The sequence below is a fragment of the Pelophylax lessonae genome (assembly GCF_965119305.1).
Source record: "Pelophylax lessonae genome assembly, chromosome: 5".
Classification (NCBI taxonomy): Eukaryota; Metazoa; Chordata; class Amphibia; order Anura; family Ranidae; genus Pelophylax; species Pelophylax lessonae.
Genome location: NC_138772.1, coordinates 252333265 through 252352909, shown reverse-complemented (window position 1 = coordinate 252352909; position 19645 = coordinate 252333265). Strand labels below are relative to the sequence as shown.

Here is a 19645-nt window from a genome sequence, read left to right as displayed (position 1 = left end):
TTGAGTCATCGCACCAGAAGAGACCTTCTGTGGTGGCTCCAGTCCCCGATGGTGTCCGGGGGCAAGTCGTTTCGTCCTATCTCGTGGACGGTAATCACCACAGATGCCAGCCTGTCGGGCTGGGGTGGTGTTCTGGGCGTTCTGTCTGCCCAGGGGACTTGGTCGGAGGGGGAGTCCTCCCTTCCGATCAACATTCTGGAATTGCGTGCGATAAATCTCTGTCTTCATCGCTGGACGGACCGGCTGCAGGGCTGCCCGGTTCGGGTGCAGACGGACAATGCCACGGCGGTGGCCTACATCAACCACCAAGGGGGCACCAGGAGTGCCCGAGCGGCTCGAGAAGTGGCCGACATTCTGTCTTGGGCCGAGGCTCATGTCCCGGCGATAACGGCGGTTCACATTCCGGGGGTGGAGAACTGGCAGGATCTGAGTCGCCAGACCCTGGATCAGGGGGAATGGTCTCTCCACCCGACTGTCTTCCAGATGTTGTGCGCGAAGTGGGGTCTTCCAGATGTGGACCTGTTCGCGTCTCGTCTCAACAACAAGGTGAGAAGGTTCGTGGCAAGGACACGCGACCCTCGGGCAGACGCGTTGGACGCGTTAGTGGCCCCGTGGCATCAGTACAGGCTGATGTACGCGTTTCCACCGATTCAGTTGCTGTCCAGGTTCCTTCGCAGGTTACACTCGGAACGCAGCACGGTGATTCTTGTGGCACCGGACTGGCCTCGCCGGTCCTGGTACGCAGACCTCGTGAATCTGGCGGTCGACGCCCCGTGGCGTCTGCCTCTTCGAGACGATCTCCTGTCTCAAGGTCCAATATACCATCCTGCTTTACAGTCGCTGGCTTTGACGGCCTGGCTGTTGAGACCGAGGTCCTGAGGGAGAAGGGTCTCTCCCCAGAGGTCGTTCATACCTTGATCAACGCGAGGAAGTCTTCCTCGGGGAAGGTTTATTACCGTACTTGGAAGGCCTATTTTGCTTGGTGTGAGTCCAGGGGATTTTCTCCCCGCACGTACTCGGTTTCCCGAGTGCTGTCCTTCCTTCAAACGGGTGTCGATCAGCGTTTGGCGCTGGCTACGATAAAGGGTCAGGTGTCTGCGCTGGCCGTTCTGTTTCAACGTCCCGTGGCCTCCAACTCCTTGGTTGGCACTTTTGTTCAGGGTGTGCGGCATCTGGTTCCCCCTAGGAGGGATCCTCTGCCCCCTTGGGACTTGAATCTCGTTCTATCTGTGTTGCAACGTGCTCCTTTTGAACAGATCAGGGAGATCTCGTTGTCTATGTTGTCCAAAAAGGTCGCCTTTTTGGTTGCGATCACTTCGGCTCGCAGAGTGTCGGAGCTGGCAGCTTTGTCCTGCAAGTCTCCGTATCTGGTTGTTCATTTGGATAAGGTGGTCTTGCGACCTAATCCTTCTTTTCTTCCGAAACGAGTCTCGGAATTCCATCTTAATGAGGATATTGTCTTGCCTTCGCTGTGCGCGAAGCCTACACATCCAAAGGAGGTGAGATTACATTCTTTGGATGTTGTTCGGGCGATAAGGGTTTACCTTAAATCGACTGAGTCTTTTCGAAAGACGGATTCCTTGTTTGTTCTTCCAGAGGGTCCTCGGAAGGGCATGGCGGCGTCGGCCTCTACCATCGCCGAATGGATCAGGCAGACCATTGAACAGGCCTATGCTTTGCAGGGGAAGGTTCCCCCTGTGCCTGTGAAGGCGCACTCTACTAGATCTCCGAGTACGTCTTGGGCCTGTCGTCATGGGGCTTCTGTAGCCCAGGTGTGTAAGGCGGCGACTTGGTTGACCGTGCACACTTTCACAAAATTCTACAAAGTAGATGTTCAGGCATCGGCGGATGCTTCCTTTGGCCGCAAGGTTCTTAGTGCGGCGATTCCCTAGGGTCCCTTGTAGGGACCACTGGCTGTTGGGATAAGTTTTTTAACCCCTGGTTATTTGTCTTTTCCAGGGTTGTTGCTCCTGTTGAGCACCTGTTTTTTCCTGTTGCCCAGCTGGGTTCCTTCCTTTGGTAAGGTTCCTTTCTTTGATGCGGAGACTGCGTTGCCTTTCGGCGCGGATGCGTTTCCCACCCCTCATGTTTGCACTGCTTTGGGACGTCCCCATATGTGACGAATATGAAGAGGCGGCGACTGTCGGAGGACGTAAGAGAAAACGGAATTTTTGTAAAATCTTACCTGTAAAATTCCTTTCTCTGAGTCCTCCGACAGTCGCCGCCCCCGCCCCTCTTTTGGGGTTTGGTTGTATACTCTACTGCTATTCCACTAAAACTGAGATATGGTTGCAGGAAGTAGGAGGGTATTGACTGAGGGGACCACCCCTTGAGGGTGGGATATGTTAAAAGCTTTAATGTTAACATATTCTGTTGCCTAGCTACTCCTTCGGAGCAAAGTCTAATACCCCATATGTGACGAATATGAAGAGGCGGCGACTGTCGGAGGACTCAGAGAAAGGAATTTTACAGGTAAGATTTTACAAAAATTCCGTTATTCTCCATCATCTCCCAGATCACTAATAAGAACTCAACTCCTGAACCGGCCTTAGCCTTGCTACTCTTAGGCATAGACGCCTTCCCGCAAACATTGAGAACCTTAACCTCCCACATATTACTGGCTTCCACCTTGGCCATAGCGCGGCACTGGCGCAGTCTCTCCCCTCCCAACCCCTCCGAAGTGATTGCACAGGTCCAACGTAACTGCCAATATGAACGTCTCCTGGCGCTAAGGACTTCCTCTCACAACTCCTTTGAAACTACTTGGGACCCCTGGTGGATGTGGTGGATGGGATTCCCCTCTCTGCCGCTCCCACCTCAGGCCTCCCTGCCCCGCCCTAGCCCTCTCCCCACTCTACCGTAAGCAGAGCTCTCTTTCTCCATCTCCTGTTACTGTCCTCATGACCGTTACACTTTTACTAATCCACCTCTTCCCACACCCGTGGTACTAGCATTGTTCCATACCTGTTGATTGCTTGTTACTCTTACTCCTAGGTACATAGCCGTAAGCCTTGACCGCCTTGTATTTGTTGACCAACTGTTTTACTCTTGTTTTACTCTTATAACTGTTAACCATATGTTTCACGATTGCTCTGTGGCTGCGTCAGAGAGCTTGTTGTTTGAAAACTCCAATAAAAACTATTTGAAATATACATACTCTCCCTGTCTTCCATGTGTCATACTGATGTTTCCTGACTTCTATGTGTCCAAGTGAACGTGCCTAGTCATTGGGGGGTTCAACCCCAGCAGCTGTGGGGTTATATCTGAGTGTTGTCTTCAACTGGCTCTGTTGATAATGATGAATGTGAAAAACACTATGCCCCCTCCCTGTCTCCTGTTAGTAGAGATGAGCTGAAAGTGTTGGTTCTGTAATGTTTTTAGACAGTCACTCTTCTCTCCCCTACCTGTGAAATGCTGCATCCCCAATACCTCAAATGCTGCTTGGCATTTATGGGGTTAACTGCTTTAACTTCTATGCAGGCTGGATCCTGAGTGCAGACTCTCCTCCTATATTGGCACACTGCCAATCAAACACAAGGTCAAGTTTTATGCAGTCCTCTCAGCAGAAGACTAGCAGCTCATCCTATATCAGTCTTGCAGCTGCAGAGAGGGAGCAGAAGACATCACGTGACTGCTATATCAGGCTACATGAAAAAGGTATTTAGACAGTTAATTTGAAAAAAGAAAAATACTGCCAATATAAGAGCCCAATATTAAAAGGGAGACTTTACAGCCACTTTAAAAGCAGGACTCCCATAGGCAGATGCATGATGGGATTTGTAGTTAAGCAACAGCTGGAGGGCTGCCAGTTTGAGACCCCTGCTCTAAAAAATATGATGCAAATGAATAGCCCATTAAAATATTACACCACTTTTGGTGCAATATTTACCTTTAATCCATAGCTGTTCCTTGCAGTACTACTTTTTCTTCTTTTTGGCACTAGATGTTCTTAGTCTGACAGCCTCATTCAGCTTATTTTCTCTGAGCCCAGGCGGCCATGGACCTGTCCCAGACTGTGAGTGAACAGTAAATAAAAAAAAAAAGCAGCAACACATTTATTTCTTATGATAAATTCAACAAACATTTTTAGTTTTTGAGAAGGTTAAGGAAGAGCTACACATGTTTTCCAACACATTTAAAGTTAGTGTGCCTAATTATTACTTTATACCTTGTTTATCTAAATAACATAATTTAATTAGGATTTTTTGTTTCAGGAAATGTTTGATGCCACACTGAGAGACAGAGAACTTAGCTTTCAATCTGCACCTGGTACCACCATGTTTCTTCACTGGCTTGTGGGAATGGTTTACGTGTTTTACTTTGCTTCATTCATTTTATTACTAAGAGAGGTAAGAGCTGGCAGAAGTTATGGCATTCACTTGAAAGAGAATCAACAGTGGGAACCACAGGCTTGTTTTATTATAAATCACCTGGTATTTTTCTGTTTAGTAGAGCTAGTTCAAATTTAAAATTAAAGGGTAACTCCATTTTTGTTGAGAAAAAAAAAGCATTTCCCTCTGTGTGTTCTATGTATATTACAAGGATTTTGATAAACTGTGTTGCAGATTCCTATATTGTTGTTCTGAAGAAATTCCTTGTGCTCCTGTACTGAGTGAGTCGAATGGGAGTGGTTTCATAATTATCAGTCAGCTGCTGCACCTGCAAAGCTCTAATGAGAAAAAATGCTGTGCCTGTTTTCCTTTAGATGTGATTTCCCATTGAGAGTATCTCACCAAAAACAACATTTTTGTTGCAGGGGATGCCCGATATCTGTCTTGTACATATCTGGGTGGGGTGGGTAGGTGTGTGTGTGAGGGAGAGGGGGAGGGGCTTATGTACACATTCTGTGTACAGAACACCAAGTTAGTCATGCCCCAGGAACTATTAATAACACAAAAAAAGTTCTTAAAAATTGTCATTTTTGATAGAGAGCCAATTATTGAAAAAATTATTGAAAAAAAAATGAGATTTTTTTGGATTTAGTGTCTGGGGGGGGTCTAAAAAGTGTACCTGTGAAGTTTCAGCTCTGTAGCATGTCAAGAACCAGAAAAAAAAAAGTTTGGTTGTATTAGAATTAATGCAGAACAGGTTAGTGGGTTCGCTACTTTTACACCTGGCTTTTTGTTGCAGGCGTTTTATTGGGCTTTTTTGAGGACATGTTTGGAGTCAGGCATGACATCAGAACTTCTGTGTAGGGGTATATATACACACACACACACACACACATGTATGTATATATACACATACACAGATATAGGTGTGAAAATGGCAGAAACATATGCTTGCGCTAATGAAATAATTAACACCCATATGGCTTCTCTGCTATAACACCTATATGTGTGTATGTGTATAAATACATATAAGTGTGTGTGTATATATACCCCTATACAGAATTTCAGATGTTTTGCCTGCCCAAAAAAACGCCTGCGCCAAAAAAATGCCCAGGTGTGTTGTTGCAGGCATTTTTTTTGGGGCATTTTTTGGGGGTCTTTGGAGGCAGGCATAACATCTGAACTTCTGTATAGGGGTATATATACACACACACACACTTATATGTATTTATACACATACACACATATAGGTGTTATAGCAGAGAAGCCATATGGGCGCTAATTATTTCATTAGCGCAAGCATAGGTTTCTGCTACTTTCACACCTATATATGTGTATATATACATACGTGTGTGTGTGTGTGTGTATATATACCCCTACACAGAAGTTCTGATGTTATGCCTGCCTCCAAAGACGCCCAAAAAATGCCCAAAAAAACGCCAGCTACAAAAACGCCCAGGTGTGTTTTTGCAGCAAGCGTTTTGTTTGGGCATTTTTTGGGGGTCTTTGGAGGCAGGCAAAACATCTGAAATCCTGTGTAGGGGTATATATACACACACACTTACATGTAGTTATACACATACACATATATATAGGTGTTATAGCAGAGAAGCCATATGGGTGTTAATTATTTCATTAGCGCAAGCATATGTTTCTGCTATTTTCACACCTATATATGTGTATATATACATACGTGTGTGTGTGTGTATATATATATATATATATAGATATATATCTATATATATATACCCCTACACAGAAGTTTAGATGTCATGCCTGACTCCAAACAAAAAGCCCTATAAACACCTGCAGCAAAAAGCAGGGTGACAGGGGGGAAACCACTATCCAGTTCTATAAGTGTTCTAAGAGAAACAATCTTTTCTCTATAGTGGTCACCCTGACATGGAAGGGTTTTGTCACCCTGCCATAGCAGTCAGAGTCAGTTAACCCTACACTACACTACGGTCCCTATACACTTAACACTTTCCCTACAGAAACTAGATTGTTAAATCTAACTATAGTGGAAAATAGTACCCTAACTACACTAGATATCCCTTTCCTCACACTAATAATTGCTAAATGACACTTTGAAGCAGAAGTAACAGAACTGCTTCCACTCTCTTCCACAGCCCTGTATTAAAATGGTAGAGATTTGGCGGGGACTATTTTATATACTGGGGGGTGTATTCACTAATGATTGGCCTCTGGACCCCCTAGTCACTCCAATCACATTCCTAGCATTCTCCTGCCCCCTCAATTGGCTTTTACTGATGGTTCTGGTCCAATCAGGGGCTTTTAAAGCCCAGTTCCTGTCCCATTGCATTTTGGTCGGTTCTAGTAGCCGAATTCCAAACTTATTCAGCAAAAGGTTCGGAATTCGGCCGAACCTCGAATAGTCAATGAATGAACCGTTCGATCCCTAGTAAGAACGTCTCCCCTGATGGGTAGTGGAATCAAGATGTGGGTCAGGAACCAAATTGAGATCTCCACAAACTATCAGGCTGCCACTTTACAATCTAGTAATATGTTTGAAAAGCTTATGGAAAATTTACCCTGGTGAACATTGGGCACATACACTCCCACCTCATTTTTTGGAGGAAGTGTCCGCAGAGTAAACATAATGAGCGTCTTTATGTTGAAATTTAGGCGTAGCTGAACGCTTGAAGTGAGTCTCTTGGACTATGAGGAAATGGCTTCTTTCCATACATAGCAACAAATGGCCAGGTGGTTGAGGCCACTGGCATTAGGTGACAAAAGTTTCTGTGGTATTGCAAAGCAAAGGTGAAGATGGTAATGAATGATTAATTGCACATCCTGAGCACTGTCTATTGGTAAGCATATAAACTGAGGTAGAAATCAGGAACATGCTTGAGTCCCATAGAACAGTGGTCCTCAACTCCGGTCCTCAGGGCCCACTAACAGGCCAGGTTTGCAAGATAACTAAATTGCATCACAGGTGATCTCATTTGCTGCTCAGTGATTGCAGTATTCTAGTCTGCATCTCCCCAAGGTAATACTTAAAATCTGGCCTGTTAGTGGGCCCCTAGGACCGGAGTTGAGGACCACTGCCATAGAAGAAAAGAGACCCATTGTAATAGAGAAAGGAGTAAATCCAATTAGAGGATTGTGCAAGTTTGAGATGAATGCCTTAACAGGTCACTGGAGTCAGATAACCTGTTAATTAGGGAAACAAGAACAGAAACTGATCAAGAAGGTAAAGGGGTTCCAAAGTGAACCAAGAACAGCTATGCTGCAGAATCAAACAGGGGTATGTTAAGCAAAAACTAGAACTCCAACGGGGTCCACACAGAACATCAACAGTGAGGCATAGTGGCCCAGGTCAAGCTGCCTTTTTCTTTGTAGAGAACTTGTGGACAACTTTCTTACATTTGGCATAGGTTTTCAGGAAAGGGCGGGGAGGCACTGGTTGTGATGGATCTACTGGAACAGTATTCCAATTCTTTAGAATACAAATTCCTTCTTCCAGACTGCTGATAAGAGAGAGATGTGGAGCCCTCCTGTGTGATTTTGAGGGTGGCTGGATACTTCCTCTGGTATTAGATTTGGTGGTTTCAAAGACCCTTAGTTAAAGAGATCATCTCTTTTCGCCTCTGAGGGGTGTAAGCTGAGAGTTATGGCAATACTTGATGCGTAGCTGCCTGTTCAGGTAACCTATCTCTTTGGCGAAAGGCCGCAAGGATCTTTTCTTTCACTTGATAACAATTTTTCTCTATCATTTGACGGACGCAGTCCTCTGATGCATATCAGTAGGGTTATACTGCTACCTACAGGAGTAGGACACTAGGCAGAAAAAAAGGTTCTGGCTACACCTAGGGGCAGTCCCGTAGGGTACACCCTCTCTCTTCCTGCATAGGATGTCATTTTTAATCTGCCTAGTCAGGACTAAGGACCTAGTTCCTTGCTGGAATCTTTGGTCCTGGCATAAAAGTGTTTTTTTTTTTTTTTTAATGTAGATAGTTTATTAGCTACCCTTTTTCTCCAGATTTTTTTCCTGTGAAATCTACAAGCAACTATGCCGGATCTGGCCAATGGGCTGGATAATCTAGATCTAATTCTGGACGGGGACTGGCCCCACAACTTAAACGTCTCGCAAGGTCACACTTGACAGGGTCTAGGCCTATGTCACAGCGTTCCTATTTGGCCGACAACCCCCCTCCCCCACTTCGGCAAAGAGGGGTCCTGTCTGGAGATGGTGCCCACCTGTATTCCCGGTATGGTTAGTAAACCCCCCCCCCCTCTTCCATGGCAGATTTTTGGGGTGGATGCGGGCCCTTCCCTGGCATGGTCGGACCCTCGCACTCCTGTGTTTCCCTCTGTCCTGTTATGCAACCCCCCCTCCCTCCCCCTCCCACTTGGGGGACTGTTTGGGCCTACCTCAGGCTGAGACCTCGATTGCAGGCCACATGGGGGGCCGGAGGGTGCGCCACCCGCGGTGCTTGGTCGATCGTGCAGGGGGGGGGGGGGGGCTCGTCCCTCCAGGGCCTTCCTGCTGCATGATGGTGTTAGGAGGGCTGGCGGGGGGTCCACCTGTGGGTCCTTGTTGCCGTGCTCGCCACCATTTTGTTGTAGCCTTGTCTGCTGCTATGATGGCGGCCATATTGGTACAGCCATTTTGCGGTTGATTATTGCCGAAGAATCTAGGTGGGAGTGCCTGGAGGTGTTTTCTGGGGGGGTGGAGTCCCTCCCTTCACCCTGGGCAGTTTTCAATGCTCTCTCATTTTTTGGAGAGCTTCTGCTACACATGCAGATGCCCTGGGAATGCAGATCAGGACAGTAGGTTCTGGGGGTCTCTCTCTCTCTGTTGGGTGTCTTTAGGGTGTGCCTGACCTTCGGGGGGTGCTGTGGTGCATTAAAAATGTTTTTTGCAAAAAAAAAAAAGGCAATTTTTGTCATTTTTTGCAAACCTTGCTGGCGGGTTCTTCTGGTTCACTAAGCACCCTGCAGACAATGTGTCCCCACATGACCCCCTCACAGATCCCACTGTCCACCAATGCATTTTTGGCAGTTCTGGAAGCATTTGTGTCCTGGGTGGGGGTGACATTGAGAGGGTGAAGTGTGCAGAAGTGATCTCCACCTACCTGCCTCATCTAATGTCTCAGATTCTGGGTCTGACTCAGCCGTGGGCTCCCTGCCGTGTCTGTTACCTTGCGCCCTGTCTCCTCAGATACTGAGGATGACATTTCTACCCCCCTGCCGCACAAGATACAAGCGCTGGTGAATGCACTGGTTGTTTTGGTGCGTGACACCCTGCAATTTGGAGGACGCAGCGACGGCTGCGCCTGAGGCGCAGGTTGTGTTTGGTACTCGCATGCCATCCGGAGCAACTTAATTTGCTAGCATGCTCATAAGGAATGGGACCGTCTGAGACGTTCCCCTGGGGTTTCTAAGCGGTTGCTAGACATTACCCTTTCGGGGAGTCTGGTAACAAAGTGGACTGTGCCACCTATGATGGACCCACCGGTCTCCAGGCTGAATAAGACTACCATTATTCCAGTATAGGAATCCCCGTCCTTTAAGTACCTGGGGGATAGGATGGCAGAGGCTGTGGCCTGCGATCTATACTCCCTGGCGGGGTCTGCACTGAGAACAGTGTTAGGATTGCTCTTGCCACGCAGACTCTGCCTGATGTGCGGAGTTCCAACGCCATGATTTGGTGAGGCGCAAGTCCCTCCTGCCTTGGGGGAGCTGTTGGACCAGCTCGTGCAGGGCTGCACTATTTTTTGTGATACCGTGCTGGACACGGCTTATTTATGGGGTCACCTGTCGGTTCGGCAGTTGTTAGCTGGCGTATACTTGGCTGAAGTGTTGGTCTGCGGATCTTCTAAGAGGGCCTTAACGGATCTCCCTTTTCAGGGGGATCGCCTCTCTGGCGCGGCCCCCTGGATGACATTATATAAGGGTCTCACGGGGGGAGAGTACTTTTCTTCCACAGGCTAATAAGGGTAAGGACCCTCCTCGCAGACGGGGTCCCTCCTTTTCAGCTCCCAAACAGTTTTATTTGTCTCTCGGGGACAGTCAATGAGGCTAACTCCTTCAAGACTTCCTTGGGGTGCTCCAAGCGACCCTGGTCTGGCAAACAAAGATCTTTTTTTTCCAGACCTGCAGTGCAGACGTATCCGGGCTTCACAACATGTTTCGGAGCATCCGCAACATGCCACTGGCGGGCATGCGCACTCCTTTGTCACGCCCACCAAGCCCAGACTTCCCGTGACGTCAGAAGCAGCCGGACGAAGCCTCCACAGCGCTCTGCAGCTCCTAAGCCGATCCGACCCGGAAGTCGACTGAGAAACCCCGGACTTCTCCCGGAAGATTGGACAGCACCAGGACCCAGAGCAGGCACCGAGCTACCTGACCACATCACGGAGGGCACCGCAGTGACTGCACAGAAGTGAGTCCAGTACCGAGCCACTGTAACCTGTTGTTTTAATAAAACTTCTTTTAACTGCACTCCACTGGCGCTTTTTCCCCCTTTTTTTCTTTTATGGTAAACATTGAGCTGCTTCGCTCACCCGGAGAGCAGCCTGGAGTGCCGCCCACCTCATCCTCCCCCTCCACCAGCAGAACAGTGGATTGTTCACATCCGGATTCCCTCTCCCCCCTCCCTCCTTAACACCGAGGTCCGCTCAATACTCTCATCTTCCAGGCACCTGAACCCTACTTAATCCACATCCCCCCAAGGCTGCTCCAGCTTACAGCTTTTTGTAGTACCAGTGCCTTGTCTGACCCCCACCTGACTATTTGCCTTATTAGCAGCCACAATAGAGAACAGCACCCCTTGTGAGCGCTTTAAAACATACTCTCTCTCAGCCCGAGAAAAGGGCTGCTTGTGTCTGCTGCGACTATTTCCAGATGGATCTGACAGACAGTGGTGCAGGCTTATTCAATTAAGGGTAAATTTCTACCTTTCCCTGTTTTGGTGCGTTCTACTAGGGCGCTTAGTGCTTCCTAGGCTTTTTCGCCATCAGGCATCTGTGCTGCAGGCTTAGCGACCTGGTCGTCTGTTCACATGTTTACCAAATTTTGACATGGGCAAATATTTATTTAACAAATATGACATGGGCATAGCAAAGATCTGTCTGGAGTCTTCCTATCCGCTGTGCTGAGTGGTTGCAATGGGGACATCCGGTGATCCGCTTCCTGTAGATGTGTTCTTTCGTCTGTGTCTCAGCCTGGTCGGCATGAGATTTCCTGAAGGCAGGGTGTGGACGCAGCGGTTGGTGTCCAATAGAGCGGATGGTGGGCGGTTACATGTTTCGGAGCTCAGCTCCTTCGTCAGACGAAGGGGAGGTGTGACGAAGGAGCTGAGCTCCGGAAGCGGATCACCGGATGTCCCCATTGCAACCACTCAGCACAGCGGATAGGAAGACTCCAGACAGATCTTTGCTATGCCCATGTCATATTTACCAAATGTGAGTGCTTTTATACTTTTAACCTAATAAATACTCAGAGCCTACTGCACTTAGAGGCGCCTTGTCTTTTTATCTTTAGAGTTCCTTAATTCCCCGTTCACGATAGAAGAGATTGCCACAACAATCTAGTCTGCCGAACGATAAGGCACCGGGTTCTGACGGATTCGCAAATGAGTACTTCAAAATCTTCAAAACCTCCCTTCTTCTACACTTCCAAAACCTGCTCCAAACAATGGTATCAGCTACATCTTTCACCTGAAATGCTCCAGGCCCACATAGTCACTCTGCCTAAACTTGGCAAAAATCCAGATATCCCTGCAAATTTCAGACCCATCTCTTTACTTAACACTGGTGTAAAAATGTACACCAAACTATTAGCTAACCGACTGTCCAAAATTCTACCCTCCTTAATTAAACACGATCAATTGGATTCATGACCGGTCGCCAAGCTCCAGATGCAACTAGAAGGATCTTGAATCTGATTTATCATGCTTCACTCTTGAAAACCCCTTCTTTGCTTCTCTCTATTGATGCATAGAGGGCGTTTGACAGAGTACATTGACACTATATGGTAAAAGGTGCTGGAAAAGTTTGGCTTCAGGGGTCCTGCTTTATCGGCTATTAAAACCCTATATTCATCTCCATTGGCCCAGGTGTATACCTCTGGCCTGCTATCTAAGCCCTTTGTCATCTCGAACGGCACGAGACAAGGCTGTCCCCTATCACCATCGATTCGTTCGATCTAATCCCCACATTTCTGGTTTTAAAATCGGTAGGGAGTCATATCATTTGCTTGTTTGCAAATTATGTCATTTTGTCTCTCACATAACCAGATTATATTGCTACCCTTTGCCCAACCAAACTCTTAATACTTTCAGTACAGTCTCTTACTATAAAGTTAACTTTTCTAAATCACTGATTTTAGACTTAAGAGTCCAAGAACACACTAAAAACCACTTGAAAACATCCCTACCATATAGTTGGAGCACGGAGGGCATCCCATATCTAGGCATCACATTGACATCCTCTGTATCCAATTTGGCAGACGCTAATTATAAGCCCTTACTAGTTAAATTGTGCCAGGAGCTACAACAACCCTCTTACAGAGAATTATCCTGAATGAGCAGGTTGGCTGCATTTAAAATTATGATACTTACACAAATATTGTATATTTTCCGCACACTACCAATACCACTAACTCCCGCATATCTCCCACCCTTCCAAAAACTCTTTAAGAACTATATATGTCAAGACAAATGTCATCGTTGCTCATGGGCATACGTGATCAAACATAAGACTAGAGGTGGAATGGATATGATACATTTAGTGGATTACTATTTTTTTGCACAACTATCAAACATGAAGCCATGGTTCGACGCAAACCCCGAAACTCGAGTACGCATAGAGTTAACATTGACTAAGACAGATCAACTGTCTAATTTGATACTGGCGGATAATTGGAAATCTCTCCCACTCATTTACCCATCACGGTTCAGTCTTCCTTAAAAGCCTGGAGGAATCTCCTGAAATATCAGCAAAACGTTTGTAATCCACGACAAGTATCCATACCAATCTCAACTTTAGAAACTCTAATACCATACCTTCCTCTTCGGAAATGTGGAAAAACCTGAATATTTAATGAATGACGGACATTATGCATGACAAAAAATTTAAACCCTTTTCTGAGCTCCGAACCAAATATGTATTCCCTACCTCTGAATCTTTCACGCTCCTCCGCGTTGCTAAATGTTTACAATCCAACCCTGTCCCAAAAATCTCCCTCCCTTCCCAGATCTATGCTTTCTTTATAAATAATACTTTACTCCCCAAGGGTATATTTCTTTTCTACCAGACATTGCAATCCAAAATGCAGTTCACCAAAACTAACCCTATCTTAAAATGGGAAACTGATCTACAACATTCTTACGCTACAGAGCAATGGAATACAGCATTTCAATACATGTACAATATATCAAAGTGCACCAATCACTGGGAATTATCCCATAAAGTGCTATCAAGGTGGTACCTCACACCATTTAGACTATTGAAATTTTACGCGTCCCATTCTCCCTTGTGCTGGTGTAATTGCGGTCAGGTTGGCAACCTCTATCACATCTTTTTGAAAACCTAACCCGTTTTTGGAACCAGATCTTTAAATTGATCTCTTTGATTACTGGCATTTTGACTCCTCCAACTCCAGCTTTAGCATTACTTAATCTATAAATAGCCAAATTTCCTCCTAACTTCCGTGTCACTGTTGCTCATATCCTGTTAGCATCTAAACTCACAGTCACTAGGAACTGGAAATCAGGTAGAGCGCTGAACACCTCTAAAGTGATTACTATGGGTATTGTTACATACGAATATGAACGGCAACTAGCCATACATTTGGCAGATTAGCTACCTTTCAGAAGTTTTGGAATTCTTGGAAACCATGGACTAAGCCTTCAAATACATAAAATAAATGCTAGACATTGTTGATCCTCACTTCCTATCAATGTTTCATTCTGTACAATACGTATTGACCATCATTCATTCCATTGTGTTGTTATGACATTGCACACTGTGTATCATTCTTCCTATATGTTTTATACCTTGTTTGAAAAATCTCAATAAAACATTTTGGGGGAAAAAAATCTCACACACAGCCATTATTCTTTAAACCGCTGGCAACAAAAGAGAGTACACCCCTAAGTGAGAATGTCCAAATTGGGCCCAATTTGCCATTTTCCCTCCTGGGTGTCATGTGACTCATTAATTGTACAAGGTCTCAGGTGTGAATGGGAAGCAGGTGGGTTAAATTTGGTGTTATCACTCTCACTGTCTCATACTGGTAACTAGAATTTCAACATGACACCTCATGACCATGGACTCTCAGAGGATCTGAAAAAAAATAATTGTTGCTCTACATAAAGATGGCCTAGGCCAGGGATATACAAACTATGGCCCTCCAGGTGTTGCAGAACTACAAGTCCCATGAGGCATAGCAAGACTCTGACAGCCACAAGCATGACTCGCCGATGCATGATGGGACTTGTACTTTTGTAACAATTGGAGGGCCACGGTTTTCATATCCCTGGCCTAGGCTATAAGAAGATTCCCAAGACCCTTAAATTGAGCTGCAGCATGGTGGTCAAGACCATACAGTGGTTACACTGGACAGGTTCCACTCAGAACAAGCCTCACCATGGTCGACCAAAGAAGTTGAGTGCACGTGCTCAGCGCCCTATCCAAAGGTTGTCTTTTGAAAATAGATGTTTGAGTGCTGCCAGCTTTCCTGCAGAGGTTGAATGGGTGGGGGGACAGCCTGTAAGTGCTTACACCATACGCTGCATCAAATTGGTCTGCATGGCTGTCGTTTCAGAAGGAAGCCTCTTCTAAAGATGAAGCACAAGAAAGCCTGCAGTTTGTTGAAGACAAGCACACTAAGGACATGGATTACTGGAACCATGTTCTGTGGTCTGATGAGACCAAGATAAACTTATTTGGATCAAATGATGTCGAGCACATGTGGTGGCAACTGGGGGTGTGTGTGGGGGGGGGGGGGAGTACAAAGACAAGTGTGTCTTGCCTACAGTCAAGCATGGGGGTGGGGGTGTCATGGTTTGGGGCTGCATGCGTGCTGCCGGCACTGGGGAGCTACAGTTCTTTGAGGGAACCATGAATGCCAACATGTACTCTGACATATTGAAGGGCCGCAGGGCAGTAGTCCAACATAACGACCCCAAACACACCTCAGAGACGACCACTGCCTTACTAAAGGAGTGAAGCCAAGCATGTCTCCACACCTAAACCCTATTGAGCATCTGTGGGGCATCCTCAAATGGAAGGTTGAGGAATGCAAGGTCTTTTGGCCCATTTGGGACATTTTCAATTGGGGGCATACTCAGTTTTGTTGCCAGTGGTTTAGACATTAATGTGTTGAGGTAATTTGAGGGGACAGCAAATTCACACTGTTATACAAGCTGTACACTCACTACTTTACATAGTAGCAAAGTGTCATTTCGTCAGAGTCGTCACATGAAAAGATATAATAAAATATTTACAAAAATGTGAGGGGTGTATTCATTTGTGTGAGATTCTGTAAATATACAATTGTGAAATTGTGGAACAGTTTTGCTAGTTTTACTCCTCATTCTATCATCTATGCAACGATCCCACCTAGGGCTGGGCGATATGGCTGAAAACTGTATCACAATATCAGTGTTTCATATCGGTCGATATCGATAATTATTGATATTTTTTATTACCCATTTAAAATAAGGACCCTAGGATGAGAATGCAGGGCGGTGGGCATGGTACAGGAGAATGCAGGGTGACTGGCATGGTGCAGGAGAATGCAGGGTACTGGCATGATGCAGGAGAATGCAGGGTACTGGCAAGGCATGGTGCAGGAGAATGCAGGGTACTGGCAAGGCATGGTGCAGGAGAATGCAGGGTACTGGCATGGTACAGGATAATGCAGGGTGACTGGCATGGTGCAGGAGAATGCAGGGCACTGGCATGGTGCAGGAGAATGCAGGGTACTGGCATGGTACAGGAGAATGCAGGGTGACTGGCATGGTGCAGGAGAATGCAGGGTACTGGCATGGTGCAGGAGAATGCAGGGTACTGGCATGGTGCAGGAGAATGCAGGGTACTGGCATGGTGCAGGAGAATGCAGGGTACTGGCATGGTACAAGAGGATCCGGGGTTGTGGGCATACTACAGGAGATGCAGTGCTGTGGGCATGGTACAGGTAGACCATGCCTGCAGCACTGCATCCCTTGTAGTATGACCGCAGCCCTGCATAATGGCAGGTAGTGAAGCTGTTTCACTTACCTGTTCCAGAGGCGCCTTCATTTTAAAAATGGCGCCGCCCGGCGCCAACACGTCATTGCGCACGTGCCGCCGCCGCTCGTATAATTTCGGCTGTTCCCGGCCTCTCCCGAGCGGCGGCGGCGCGTGCGCAATGACGTGTTGGCGCCGGGCGGCGCCATTTTTAAATCTTAAACCCGTCGGAGCGGACTTTTCATTTTATCGTTGAAAGTCCTTTATTGCTATCGAGCACGAGACTATCGCGATACCTATCGGTATCGTTTTATCGCCCAGCCCTAATCCCACCTCCTCGCCTCTAAACCCAGATGCACTCTGTCAGTTCCTAGACTCTAATAGCCTTCCATCCATATCGGACTCCCAACAGAAGTATCCAAAGCTAATAAATCCCTCCCCTTTCATAATTATCCTGTCCCTATTGGCTTAGTAAACAAATATTATAGACCAGGGATTCCCAAACTATGGCCTTCCAGTTGTTCAGGAACTGCAATTCCCATCATGCCTAGTTATGTATGTGAATGTCAGAGTTTTACAATGCCTCATGGGATGTGTAGTTCTGCAACAGCTGCAGGGCCGTAGTTTGGGAATCCCTGTTATAGACAATTTAATGACCATTTGACTCCCTCCTTAACTGACACATTTAACAGCATTGTAGATTGTGGCTCATGTCCCTAATAATTTTTAGAATCTATCATTGTGGCTATACCCAAACCAGGTAAACCTTTGGATAACACAACTCATTTTTGCCCTATTTAACTCTTTAATTCGGACACCACATTATATGCAGAAATTTTGGCTAACCACATTTCCTAACTCACACCATCTTGAAACCACCCTGTTCAGGTGGGGTTTGTTCCTAGTCACCAAACCTCTGATGACACTTAGTGCTCCATTAACCTCCATCAACCTAATCCAATGGGTCAAAGATCATAACCTATCTTCCTCAATAATAGTGTACATTGGACATATATGACTGAAGTGCTGCTGAGGTTCGGATTTCAGGGGAAAATCCTATCAGCCATCACCACCCTATATACATGTCCTATTGGGGTCTGGACCCCATTCTCTCAGCTCCATTCTCTTTTACAAATTATACACTGCAAGGTTGCCCTCCCTCCCCTGTCATGTTATCCCTCATTATGGAACCACTAGCTGAACATATTCTCACTAATCACTTAACCACTTCAGCTCCATGAGGTTTTACCCCATTCATGACCAGGCCATTTTTTGCGATTCGGCACTGCATTGCTTTTACTGATAATTGCACAATCATGCAACACTGTACCCAAATAAAACAAATTCCCACAAATAGAGCTTTCTTTTGGTGGTATTTGATCACCTCTGCAATTTTATATTTTTGCACTATTAACAAAAAAAAAACACAATTTTGAATTTAAAAAAAAAAATGTATTTGTTACTTTCTGCAATAAAACATTCCCAATAAAAGTCAATTTTTTCCTCAATTTAGGCCAATGTGTATTCTGCTACATATTTTTTGTTAAAAAATCCTAATAAGTGTATATTGATTGGTTTGTGCAAACACTATAGTGTCTACTAACTATGGAATACAGTTATGGGCTTTTCATATATATATTTTTTAAATTGTTTTTACTAGTAATGGCAATGATCAGTGATTTTTAGTTTGCCTGCAACATTGCGGCAGACAAATCTGACACTAAGTGACACTTTTTAGGGACCACTGATCAGTGCTAAAAAAAAATGCTCTGTTACTGTATAAATGACACTGGCAGGGAAGAGGTTAACATTAGGGGCAATCAAGGGGTTAAGTGTGCTCCTAGGGAGTGCTTTCTAACTGTACTGGGACTGGATGCACTAGAGGAAAATAAAGATTTTGTCAGAATGTTTATACTGCTCTGAATATAACAGTGTCTATCTATGTCAATAAGCTAAGATCTGTGATGTAGGAGAATCTCCACTTATTTCCACAAATCAATATGTAGATAATTCTTTTTATTTATTAATTTCTTTTTAAAAGCATATACCAATCTTAGTGAAAACAGTCTACAGTATGGAATATATAAGAATATTTATTCACGAGACATGTATTCACGATAAATGATCAGACTTGAGATGACACAAAAAGAGAACTTTACATAAATACAAACTTCAAACAATAAATGCAATGTGATCTGTAGCTCAATAATGAAAGTAAAAAAAAAAAGCAAGATTACGTTTTCTCCAGGTATAGTATAAACCATAAATGAATGTTCTATATAATCAGACCACAATTGTCTGCGCAATGCACAGTCTGATAGTCACTCCACTGCAGATGAAGCGAGAATAGTCTATGCAAAACGTGAGACTAATATGCCAATATGCGCTAAATCTGATATTAATAAAAATGTATAAAAAGCAAAAATCATCTCTTAGAGAAAAATCTACATATGGTTAATACGGCTGGGATTGTAATCTTGTTACCCTTTAGCATGACATGTAAAACATTTAAGAAAGTACATAAACAATATTGAATTATAATCAAATAAACAGCAAGGCATATTTACCATATTTAAAATGGCTGCTAGCTTAGAATGGTCGTTACCAGAGTCCTTAACCCCTTCCGTACCGCGTCATGTAAAATGACGTCGGCACAAATCCTTTCTCGATCCGGGCCGACGTCATATGACGGCGCCCGGATCTCCCCGCTACTGCGCGCCCCCGGGGGCGCGCAGCGCGGCGATCGGGGGTGAGGCTCGTCCCTCGGACTGAGCCCAACCCCGATCAAGGTAAACAGCCAATGAAATTGTCATTGGCTGTTTACCACGTGATCGGCTGTGTCAATCACAGCCGATCACATGAGCGGCTCCAGCGCGAGCCGCTCGTTCCTTCCTTAATGCGCGCCCCCGGGGGCGCGCAGCGCGGCTATCGGGGACGAGGCTCGTCCCTCGGACAGAGCCCATCCCCGATCTAGGTAAAGAGCCAATGAAATTGGCTCTTTACCACGTGACCGGCTGTGTCCAATCACAGCCGGTCACAAATGTCATCAGAGAACACGGTAACTAGCTGTCACCGTGTTCTCCTCCTCACACACTGATCCTGTGTGAGGAGGAG

General features: G+C 45.7%; 1 protein-coding gene across 3 annotated transcripts in view; it reads left to right on the top strand.

The window, feature by feature from the left end:
* MARCHF6 (membrane associated ring-CH-type finger 6) overlaps window positions 1-19645 on the top strand; it is a 1229180-nt gene that overhangs the window by 714080 nt on the left and 495455 nt on the right. For all 3 annotated transcript variants that reach the window (XM_082259541.1, XM_082259540.1, XM_082259539.1), the window contains one exon: window positions 4215-4349. In XM_082259541.1, the coding sequence (XP_082115667.1) occupies window positions 4215-4349 (135 nt within the window). The remainder of the gene's footprint in view (window positions 1-4214; window positions 4350-19645) is intronic.